The sequence below is a fragment of the Miniopterus schreibersii genome (genome assembly GCF_964146895.1).
Source record: "Miniopterus schreibersii genome assembly, chromosome: 19".
In the NCBI taxonomy this organism is placed as follows: Eukaryota; Metazoa; Chordata; class Mammalia; order Chiroptera; family Miniopteridae; genus Miniopterus; species Miniopterus schreibersii.
In genome coordinates, this window is record NC_138119.1 from 10,940,889 (window position 1) to 10,953,266 (window position 12,378).

Below are 12,378 nucleotides of genomic sequence, written 5' to 3' on the forward strand. Positions count from 1 at the left end.
CCACTGCCAGACCCCTGCTCCCGGGTGAAGGCGAAGGTGTCTGGTGAGCAGCCAATTTTATTTAACGTTTTACAAAAATTCTGTCTTCCGTCATCAGAAAATTATTTTGGGTGATTTCCTGGAAAGCAGCATCTTAGTCTTTATCTGTAGCCACCATGTGTAGCAAATACCAGCTGTCAGACATGCGTAGAAATGAATCAAGTAGAGACCAACAATGGATTTCTCAGTAATCGTGTAAGAGGTAATCAAAGTACAAAAACGAGTTTGGTTCTTTGAGATGTTTCTGTGTCCTAAAAGGCAGCGTGAACAGAAGACAAGAGTTTGATTCAGCTCCTGACAGGGGTGGCCTCTGTCTGCCCAGAGTAAAGTCACTCGTTTGTAACAACTCATTTCGAACTTCACAAACGATCAGATTTACACTCAGTTAGAGACTGCCAGTCCCAATCACTCTACCTCCGCATTCCCCTGAGCGCCAGCCACCCTCTGCAGGGAGCCCCCTCCGCCCAGTACACACAGACGCCACATTTACCTCTCTCTGCTCCTGTGGAGCCACAGCTATTCACAGCCCCAACCCCACGCTCGCACCTGCCCCAGGCACATGGAAAGACACAGGCTTCGGAGGCAGGCAGACCCAGGCCCAAATTCAGGTCTTTCACTTTTCTGGGTATGTGGCTTTGGGTAGTTTACTTAATCCCTCTGCACCTCAGTTTCCTCATCTGTAAACTGGATGTAATGATGCCTACCTCATAGTTACAGCATCTGGCTTGTTAATTCCCTAACTTACTTTCCCTTTGTTTCCAAGCATTTCTGGATGTTCTAAGCACATAGCTCACAGTTGGATGGTCCAGCCCTGTGTCCCTTCTCCACTGAGTGGCCACTTCTCTGAGGATTTCTCAGTGTCCTCGCTTATGGGGCTCAGCCATACCACCCACCTCTCAGGATTGTTGTGAGCATCCAACAGAACGAGACGGTACTGAAGGTCGAATCAAGTCAGATGATAATTACTATCACCGTTATCCTCTAGGGACTTTCTCTGGGATGGTCAAACTGTAAGCTCTGTCAGAGTTTAAATTACTGCTTTGAAACTGCTCTTGTTCAATTCTGGCCTTTGCCCTATGTCTGAAATGAAGCAGGATCTCCACAAATATCTGCTAGTCAGTCTACCAATTCAGTTTCCTGTCTTTGCAATGAAGGGCTGCGCAGAATCATCTTAAGCTTCTTTTCTCACCAGCTGTAAAAAGCTCCCTACCCATAGGATGGGGAGAGGGGGGAGGTATTAACCGTCTTTGTTTTAATCAAATATGAGACCAAACTATAGAAAAATGAGATTGGATTCCTTACATGTCTCATATCTGGGTATAAACAGCAATTTGAAAACAAGAATTCCAAGAATGTTCTAAGTAATGACAGCATTGCCAGAAAAACATGTATAGCCTCCCAAAGCAACCACTTTGAGTAAGATAATCCTCAATAGATGAATATGTTCTTGAATGTTTGTATTTAAAAAAAAAAAAAAAGCCCCATGACTCTGCAGTCACACAGAGACCAAGAATGTTCACCAGGAACCCCACCCGTGCTGAGCACTGCTGAGCCCATCACATGGGCAGGGGAGGTGAGGACTGAGAGAGGGCTCCACGCGTGGTAGGAGGGGTGAGAGCATCAGGCCAACACAGCCACGTCTTAGCAGGTGAAACAGAAAAAAGGCGGGGTTCAGCTGAGCCTGGGGTGAATCAAGCCTTTCGATGGGGCGGGGCATCTTGTCCAAACACTAATGCTAAGTCAATTAAATTCCCTATAAAAGACTCCTGCCCGCTGCCCTGGCACTGCACACACCGCTTAGCAGCCACTTGCCTCATTCTGCCTGTGATTAGGTAAGTGCCTTCCTGGGGAACCTCGTTCTCACTCTCAGCATCTTGGGGATCTGACCTCATAAAACCAGGGCTGTGGGCAGGAAGTGTCCGCTCTGGCTGGGCCTCAGGCGACCCAGTGCACGCGGGAAAGGGCACTGTCCCCCTCCCCCGCTGGCCGGGCAGCAGCAAAGGAACCACCCACATGCCCTCCTGGATCAGCCAAGGTCCCTTGTTCTTAAGGTTCTGGAAGCTTGTTGGCAATGCTCAGGGTTTGTGAGGCCAGAATCAGGTTACTTCTGCCAACCCAGACAATGGGGTTGAACCTTCTCAGGGAGCAAGGGGCTTAGGTGGCGGCCCTCCCCCACCCCAGGGCGATACTTAGGCAAGATGAGTTTGTGGATTTATTGTAAAGGATCTGAAGTGTAACTAAATTATGAGGTCATCTCATTTTTACTGCTTATAGGTCAGTGGTTAAGGTCTGCCACGTGGCTAAAAACAATAATCGGGATCTTTTCGTGTCTGTTGAGGTGTAATATTCTGAGTTATGTATTTCAATGTACACCAGAAAACAAAGTCCGGCTGAAATTTTTGGCTACCTGATTGTAGAAAGATTGGGTACTTCCTGAAGAGCCACCAGGTCTCCTTCCTCCCTCCACTCTCCTGCTGCTCCAGCCAGGCCCTCCCCTCCCTGCACCCTCTCCTTTCCATCTCCGCTGTGCCCCTCTCTCACCCGCTTTGGCAGCCGTCCATCTCCCCCTGCATCTGAACCCTGCCACCTCAGACACCCTCTCCTCCCTCTGGCCTCCCTGAGGCTTCTGCATCTGCACCTCCAGGTCTTTCTGCCTCTTGCCCATCCAGCCATACCCAAAACTCACTTCAACCTGAGCCCAGCCCCCTGGCTGGTGAAAAATAAATTTCTCCCTTCAATTGGGAACTCTTCCTCACAGGCCACCAGGGCTACGGGCTTGAAGGAGCCACATACCTCTGAGCAGGCTGACAGGTCCCAACGCTGAGGACAGAGCTCACATCCAGAGAAACCCAGACTCTCAGAACTGGCAGACCTCCCACCCAGGGACAGCACCCCCTCCCTCAGCAGTCCCGACAGGTGGTGGCCCAGCCTCTTCCTGAACACCTTCCTAAAGGGCAGCAAGGAAGGGTAGAGTTGGGCCCCTGGGTTCTTGCCTGGCCCCTACCTGAAGTAGGAGTTGACTCACATACAGACTTCCTGGCTGTTGGTGTTGCCAGCAGGACTCTAACAGCTTGTGACAGGGAGAGATAGACTGGGTAGACTGTCCAGAGGGCAGAGTCTAGAAGGTCATTGCATTTGTGTTCAGGAGATGTGGGTTCTAGGGTTCCTTGATCCCTTACAAGCTGTGTGGCCTTGGGAAAATCACCCAACTTCTTGGTCTGCTTCCTTGCCTATGAAAAGGTGGAGACAATAAGGACTGCTAGAGATGTCGCATATGAAAGTGCTTCATGAGCAGTAGAGTATATACAGATGTATGCAAATCTGTGTGTAATAATGATATTCAATAGGTAGCGTTTCATATAGGCCAGCATCCATCAAGTGCTCTTTCAGTCTTCAGAGTAATCCTCTAAAGTAAATACTAGTATTGCCCTCATTTCACAATGAGTAAACTGAGGCACGAGAGGAAAAGCAACCTGCCCTAGCTCACCTGATGGTAAATGGTGAGCTGACTCAGGAGCTCCAAGGGGCCTTTTCTTCTTTCTCCAGCTTGACCACCAAGATGCCTCAGTTACTGAGAAACATTAATGGGATCATCGATGCCTTCCAACGCTACGCCAGGATCGAGGGCAACTGTGAGGTGCTCACCCGGGGGGAGCTGAAACGGCTCCTGGAGCAGGAGTTTGCTGATGTCATCGTGGTATGTGGGGGGAGAGGGGGCAGCCAGATGGGGAAGGACTCAGGGGAGAGAGAAAATGCTTTGCCTGCAGACCAGAGCTTTGCCTCAGGGATCTGAGGAGGGAACTCCTGAGCAGGCAGAGAAGCAGAAAGGAACAAGGGATAGTCACTGGAGTTGACAAACTCGGTCCTTAGAGAAAATACCTTGACTTCTGTTGATTCTAATTGGGAGACAAGGTAAACAGATTCTAACTGGACAGCTCAGAGAGAAACACAGCCTTGGAAGATTCTAGAAATAAAAATAATGGCTGCTTCTTAAATCTGCTACAGTGACCATTTCCTCCATCTGTCAGAGATTTAGTCATCCATCAATAAGCATTCATGAGAAGCACAGCTCCTTGCCTTGTACAAAGCAGTGGCTCAAAAACATTGCTGAGAGCTCAGATGAGCAATGAGGTTCTGGAGAGCAAACCAGACCCAGGGCCTGATGCACGTCCTGCCTCTTCCTGCCTTTGGTTCACAGCTAAAGCTCCAGAATGGTGAAGTCTTGAGGACAGGAACGTGTGGGCGTATCTGGGTGCTGCTTCTACATGCTCAGGGCAACCTGTGGTCCCCCAGGGACCTCCCATCCACCCTATGCCAGGAAAACACTCAAACCTCAGTGAGGCTCTCACGGAATTCCCATGGGGCCAGGTTCCCACTGTTTTTCTCTTGGTGTTGGGCTTGCTGGTGAGAGTATGGCCCCGGTGTCGGGGCCAGGGCCAGAGGACAGCCCAGAGGATCACTATGAGTGCCACCACTCATTCATCCTTCATGAAATCTTTGCCCAGCTCTCCCACGGGCCAGAAATTGTGCCAGACACAGAGGATGCAAAGTAGAAGGTGCGTCCTACCCATGAGGGAGAGCGACAGGATTGAAAAGTGAAAGTGATTTTGTGTTCCTGCTGCTCTCAGAGTGGGGGGAGGGAGGAAGGGGAGCAGAGTGGGTGGGCCCCAGCCCGGGGGTAGGACCCTGGGAGCTGAGCGGAGCAGCCGAATCACGTCCTCCTTGGGGGAGGGCTGCTGACTTTGCTCACCTTCTCCCCAGAAACCCCACGACCCGGCCACTGTGGACCAAGTCCTGCGCCTGCTGGATGAAGACCACACGGGGACAGTAGAATTCAAGGAGTTCCTGGTCTTGGTGTTTAAAGTGGCACAGGCCTGTTTTAAGTCACTGAGTGAGAGTCCTGAGGGAGCTTGTGGACCTCAAGAGTCTGGAAGCCGCCCCGCTGGGGCCCCGTCAGAGCTGGGAGAAGCACAGAGAAGTGTCACAGGAGTGGGAAGTGTTGGGGAAGGACAGCGCAGTGAGGGGAGCAGTGGTGGACAGAACAGGCCAGCTTCCAGAGGGCAGGGCGGCACTGGGGCTCAGACCCAGGGTCAGGACATCAGCTCGTCTCAGGTCAGTCACGACAGGCAGCACGAGTCCCAGAGACAGGAGAGAGAGAGCCAGCAGACACAAGCAGGGAGGCATGTGGAGCCAAGCCAGAGAGTGGAAGAAGACCAGAGTCATCAGACCAGAGGGAGGGTGTCAGAGAGACAGCCGCAGACTAGGGAACAGAACAGATCCCACCAGATGAGTGAGACTGTTACTAGAACTGTAACTCAGACCCAGACAGGTACCACCCAAGCCATGGAGCAGAGCAGGAGCCATCAGACAGGCAGCACCAGCACCCAGCCACGGGAGTCCACCTATGGCCAGACCAGAGTGACTGAGACCCACAGTCAAGACAGGAGCCAGATGAGCCAGGTAGCAACAGGAGGGCACATTCAGACACGTCCAGGGTCACACACCCAGACCACACAGCAGGGCAGGAGCCATCAGACAGGCAGCACCAGCACCCAGCCACAGGAGCCCACCTATGGCCAGACCAGAGTGACTGAGACCCACAGTCAAGACAGGAGCCAGATGAGCCAGGTAGCAACAGGAGGGCACATTCAGATATGTCCAGAGTCACACACCCAGACTGTAGAGCAGGGCAGGAGCCAGACTCCAAGCCAGATGGGGGCTAGAGAACAGGGACAGACCCAGGGGCAGTCAGGCAGTGGTCAAGGATGGACACATGAGAGCAGCCATGAGGCAGAAGAGACAATACCAGGAGGACAGGACCAGGCTGGGACCAGCACTCTGACAGGCAGACAGGACTCCAGCAGCAGTCACACAGGGAGCAGTGTGACAGGAGGGCAGGGAGAAAGAGAGCCCATGGTGGTTAAGGAGGAGTGGGTTGATGACCAGGCAAGGGAGACAGTGTTTCGGAGTCAGGACTAGGGCAGCCTGCATGCCAGCGGGCCTTCAGGGCAGGGCCGGCAGGCAGCCCAGCAAGAAGGGAAGCCAGGCCTCACAGCCAGGGGGCTGTATTCCTACTTCACAAGCAACAAGCCATGAATGTCCCCACCCTGGACTGCAGTGCTTAATACCAGAAGACGACAGCTGGAGAGGTGTTGGCTTGTCCTGCCTTGGCCGGTCCAGCTGGCACAGCCCTGGACGTCAGACCTTCATCACGATGCTTCTCTCTTGGGTCTTTCTCAGTGAGGCCATTTCTGCAAGGTGCTTTCTATCCTAAACTCTTCTCTCTTGCCGGCTCTGCTCTGCAGACCCTCTCAGCAGCAGAAGACAAGAGCAAGTCATCCCTTCCACAGAATGTTCCTCAGCTTGTGGGGTTTCTCAGAGCTACTTTTCTCCCTGCCATCTGTCCACTGCCCCAAATACCCTAATGCATCAATAAAACCTGTATAAACAACTGGGCTCCCTGTCCCCTTCAATCACTATTGACATGATAGGCTATGGGTCACAGGGCTGTGATGATGAGCTGGACATGGTCCCTGCCCTTGAAGAGCATCCAGTTGAGAAAATACTGCATGAGATTCTAAGAGTTATAAAGAGTCAAAGAGAGAAGATACCATACTTTTATACTTGGCAGTGATGGACCAGGGAAGGTTTCAAGCAGAAGAGCCTTTTTGTGTAGTGCCCTTAAAGGACAAGTAGGATTTAGGTAGGTAAAGCTACTCTCAGTCTTTCATGGCCTCTAATTCTAGAGTGTTCAGTCTCTGTTCACCTGTAAGGTCACATAGGAAGGCTGACTTAAAGTTACCAATAGGTGGAATAAGACTGCAGGGACTGTGTAGGGGACAGAAAAGGTGTGTCACCAGGAACTGCACCAGGAGCCAGAGCCCCTGAGCTTCCCTCCCCACCTCCCCATCCATGTCAGCCCTGACCTGTCATGATGTCTCACCCTCTGGATAAGAACAAGTTATGGAGTAGAGCCTCTCAGTTCTGGCTTATTGTAAGAATCACCTCAGGAGTAGCTTTTAAAATACAGGTTTATAAACCTAACCCTAAAGATGCTGAGTCCAGAGGTTTGAGTGGAGCCTATGAAAATTGTAAGGAGTCTTCTGCTTCTGACAGATACTCAGATCCTCTGAAGGGCCTCCCACAGCCAAATAACTAGATTCTGCATAATGCATATTTTTCATTGCATTACTGTTTTTCAGGAAGTAAGGGGGATATCCAAGGAGAAAACAAGACATGTTTGGCTGAATAACAGCCCCTAAAGATGTCCATGTCCTACTCCAAGGAACCTGTGGATATTTTATCTTATGTGGCAAAAGGGACTTTGCAAATGTGATTAAGTCAAGGCTCTTGAGAGTGAGATTATTCTGGATTATCTGGATGGGCCTGATGTAATCATATGGGTCCTTGTAAGAAAGGAGATGGGATGATGGAGCCCCGGGTTGGAACAATATACTATGAACCAAGGAAGGCAGGCGAGATGGCCTCTAAAACTGGAAAAGGCAGGGAAACAAATTTTCTCCCAGAGTTTCCAGAAGGAACACAGCCCTTTCGGCATCTTTATTTTTAGACTTCTGACCTCCAGAGCTGCAAAGGAATAAAATTTTGTTGTTTGAGGACATTAAGTTTATGTTAATTTGTTACAGTAGCAACAGAAAACTAATATACAAGACAAAACCCCAAAATTAGAGCTAGAATAGTAAGGAGTGGAAGGTAAGTTTGCCCTGCTGAAGACAGAGTGATTTTATATCCAAACTGACTTTTTGACATAAATGCCAAAGAGGAAGAGCAAAGAACTTGCAAGGACTCAGGGAATATCATTCCCATGACGGCTTCCTGGGCGACCTACTAGGCAATGAGCATCAACACAAAGGAAAGAAACCACACCAGGACACAGGAAAAGCGTCGCCACACAGCATGACAAGGAGTGTTTCCATATGTCCCACCATCGCATTCAGACTAAATAATGGTGACGAAGATGGCAGAATCACATTTAACATTATATGCTCTGAAAATTCAAATATAGGACCGCTAAAAAAAAAAATGGAGGGAGAAAGAGAAAGCATATGAAAAGTAGAGTCTATTGCTACTGTAAACTTAATAGACTACAGTATAGTATAAACATAACTTTTATATGCACTGGGAAACAACAACAAAAGTGTGTGACTTCCTTTATTGCAGCATTTGCTTTATTGCGGTGGCTGGAACTGAACCGCAGGATCTCCAGGCGGCCTGCGTACCTCACTGCTGCCCCTGGTGGCGGTGAAGATTAATGCCGCGAAAGGAGCTCCTGCAGTAAATCTGCTTTTGCAGGCATGGGACATGGTGTCAGAAACCGGGGCAGGCTCAGTGGTGTGGCTCTGGGCACAGCAGCACCTGGAGGAAGTGGCCCTAAAATCTCAGTAGCAACCCACTGTAGGCCACACTGAGCCGCAGGGCTGATAGTGTGTGTGTTGTGTGCATGTTTGTTTTGGGGTGCCCTTCCCAGAGCCACTCCCGCTAACAAAAGGGCTCTCAGCATCTGGTTTGGGACAGGCCCTGCCTTGATCTCCCTGTAGAGCCAGACCTCTTGCCAGGGCTTTGGTTCTACTGGGCATGGATGGCCCTATGGTTGCCCACTGCTCTCACCTGGCAAAGTTCATTTCTGGAGCAGTCCCTGTGGAGAAACAGGGAGGTAAACATCCCTTGGCTCTCCCTTCTCAAAAAGCAGTCTGTACCTTTCTCCCGGGAGTCCTGAGACTGGGCTGTGGCCCACCTTTGTCCTGGCCACTCATAAGAACACCGCGGATTCCTCTCCCAGGACTGATGCAGGCCGCTTGGCTCTGTGTGGAGAGTTCTCAGTGCTCCCCATTTATACATGAGCTACAAGTAATAAATGCTGGTTCTCTTCGCCACATTGCTTTGGAATTGGGCTAAGTTTGGAGTGGGGTACATCCTATTCTTACATATTTCCATTTAACAGAGGGGAAAACTAAGAAAAAGAAGCCAAGTGGCTTTGACTGTATAGTCTGCCTGGGTAGTGAGTGGCTTGCAGAGCCACAAGGCCCAGTAACTGTGAGGCGCTGAGGATCAGGGCGCAGGGCCTATTGAAACAGAAAGGCTAAACTCTCCCCCATCACGGTTGAAAAGGACCCCTGAATCTTACTCTTACAGCACTAAACAGACAGCTCTCCAGGGAACAGGCTCCTCATTCCCTGGAGCTGAGGCAGTTTTGAGGCCCACAGCGCTGGGTGAAATGTGGAGCGCATGGTTCTAGTTTATCTGGGGATTCCCTGAAAAAGAGCTGACATCACAAAGATAAAGTAGAGCCAATTCTAAGAGGATGCTGGTTGGAGAGGTGTCCTGGGGGCGATATAGTAATGCATGCATTGGAAGCCTCCACTCTCCTTTCTAGAGAAGAAACTAAACCAGTTATGGTAACTAGCCAGCCAGGTGCTGCTCCAGACCCAGGTCTGCATGGGCTTTGTGTACTCCTGTACGGAGCAGGCAGGGACTCAGTTAATGCAAGCCTTTAAATGTCCTAAATAAAGGAAAACAAATCTTTTTTATTTTCATTAAGAAAATTAGTTGCAAACCATTATCTGTTTATTATAAAGCAAACAGATGAATACAATAAACACCAATACTCTTGCCCCAAAATAACCAGTTATTTAATTCCAGACCCCCTTCTATATGCAAATTACCACATATATATGTATATATAAATATATGGCCTCACTGGTGTGGGTCAGTGCTTGAGCATCAATCCATGAACGAGGGGGTCACGATTCGATTCCCAGTCAGAACACATGCCTGGGTTGCGGGCTCGATCCCCAGGAGGGGGTGTGCAGGAGGCAGCCCATGGATGTTTCTCTCTCATTGATGTTTCTATCTCTCTCTCTCCTTTTCTCTGCCTCTCTGAAATCAATAAAATAAATATTTAAAAAGTAAATAAATAAAAATAAAATTAAAATATGTTTATGATTACATGTACAAATTTATATGCAAATTATATCTATAAGTTATATATTTGCAAAAATATAAATTACACTTCTATGCAAATTATATTGATATCTATATATACATAACATTATGCAAACATGTAATGATTGCAGAATAGTTTCCATGGGCTACTTTGAGTAATTAAGAGCATACTACATCGGTTGCACTTGATGGTTGAGACAGAGTGTTAGGGAGCAAGATTACCAGGGTTCAAACTTCAGCTGTGCACTTTACATGAGATGTGCCCTTGATCAAGGTACCTGTATTAGTTATCGCACCTGTAAAGTGGGGAAAATAATGGTATTTCCTCACAGTAGTTATGAGGATAGATAAATCCATACATATAAAAGCATATGTACACCTGGCATATGGCATGATAAACATTAAAAATATGTTAAGAACAGAATTAAGTAGTCTTTAAGGTCAGCCATTTATAAAGCAAAGGATGTTTGAATTAGGAGGAGATACAAATGGTACCAATCAGCCAGCCCACCCTTGACCCAGTATAGAAGATTCTCAGGGGCTGGGCTTTCTTCCTGTGAGGATAATTGTAGCTTTTAGCAGCTGCTCTGGACCATGGCTCAACTGTGGCAATTTCCATTTCAAAGAAAACCTAAAGATTAGGACTGAATGTCACAGTATTATTTTAAATGTACCCATATAACACAGACACCCCTTCTCTCTCAAGCCCCCGTCCTGTCTATCAGGGCAAAATCAGTTTCTCACTGGTCTGTCTCTCTCCCTCTAAGATTATTAGGCTGTTACCTAAGAAGAGGGTAGGGAGTAGATCTCTAATGGGCTTATTTTCCCATAAGACTCATGCAGAGGAATGGCTGGTGGGTGGGTGTGTTTGGGGAGGGCCCAATCATCGTTAGTGCCTCAACTATTGCATCTGACTTAGAGAAGAGCATTTAACAAACTAGAACTATCTGGGCCACAACAAGAAAAATCAGGTTTTTTTGTTTTATGATACATTTTATCGTATATCATGACATACTCTTCCTTTGGGTTCTTTTTTCCTTCCAAGGAAAAGTCACCATCCACAGAGGTGAATTCCCATACAGGCTGAAATCTACTTTATCTTTAATCCTGGTCCCAAATATAAATAATTACTATTAATGAAAATTAATGCTATGTAGCATGTTTATCTATATATTACTATGACTTTACTAAGCACCAATTTTGTGTTGGACATATTATAAAATGAACCAGAACTAGTCTCTTCATCAAGGAGCTAACACAAAATTAAGATATAATAAAAAGTATATTGAAATGACCAAGGAATCCTAGCTCAGTATGCAAAAGCCCACACCTCTGCTGTGGGCCCCCCTAAACTAACCTTAGCTGTGGTATGATCCCAGGTGGCTCTGCTACAGTCACAGTCAATCCTGAAAATGGCTATTTGGGCCTCACTCTCAGATGCAGAGAGAGATGTGTTTGTAATAAAACTCTACTCACCATAGCTACAACCACTCCCTCCCAAAGCACCCTCTGCCATTTCATCAGGGATCTTTTCCACTGCCTGTCACTCGCAACAAACACGTAGTTGCCCTTATAACACAGAGAACTAAACTCCACTTCTATTTTCCATGATACACCAGCCAGGAACTCATTGCTCTAATTACCATCTATTTTGTGATAATATCAGTAGCCATGACTAGTGTTGAAGTGTTTGTCCTATGAGTAGATGTTGTAAAATTTAATTACACTCCCTTACCTACAATCAATGAAAGATTAAGTCACACCTTTACATAACACAGGGTATTATTTATCCCAAATTAAGCAGCAATGCCACAATCTGAGGAAAACCACAGATTTATGGTTTTCCACTCATGACCTGTTTTTTCTCTCTTAACTGGTTCCGGTCTTCTGCCTCCCCTCTAGAGTTTGGTCATCAAATTAAGCTGCTGACTTCTCTGCTCCCCCACCCTTACCTAAGCGCCTCACCTGGGTGGATGTGGGACCTGTGGGGCCTCTGTTGTGATTTGTGGTATCTGTTGAAACCAATCAGATTATCCAGTTCAGTGGCATACCACAAGTGCTAAACCCACACACCTTCAAAAAGAAGTTTGACCATCCAACAAATGGAGGCAGACACCTTTCATCCCCCTAAAATAGAATGGCAACCCTCACCTCTCCCCAGATCCAAGAACTGATAATAAGATTTGTCTATGCCAAGGTTTTCCAGTTCTCTTTTTTAGTTCTATTTTTTGTTAAATGTATTGGGGTGATATTGGCTAATAAAATTATATAGGTTTCAAGTGTACAAGTTTATGATACATCATCTGTATATTGCAGTGTGTGTTTATGACCCAAAGTCAAGTCAGGGGGGAAAAAGTGTGTTTCTTTAAATCCATT

At 47.7% G+C, this 12,378-nt stretch overlaps 2 protein-coding genes across 2 annotated transcripts in view; one reads left to right on the forward strand and one right to left on the reverse strand.

The window, feature by feature from the left end:
- CRCT1 (cysteine rich C-terminal 1) overlaps positions 1-12,378 on the reverse strand; it is a 148,336-nt gene that overhangs the window by 45,991 nt on the left and 89,967 nt on the right. The gene's annotated exons all lie outside the window — the stretch shown is intronic.
- On the forward strand, positions 3,599-6,018 carry LOC308548850 (cornulin-like; the record flags this gene model as incomplete). Its single annotated transcript, XM_081120970.1, has 2 exons — positions 3,599-3,736; positions 4,801-6,018. The coding sequence occupies 2 exons, from the start codon at positions 3,599-3,601 to the stop codon at positions 6,016-6,018; spliced, it is 1,356 nt and encodes a 451-aa protein (XP_080977096.1).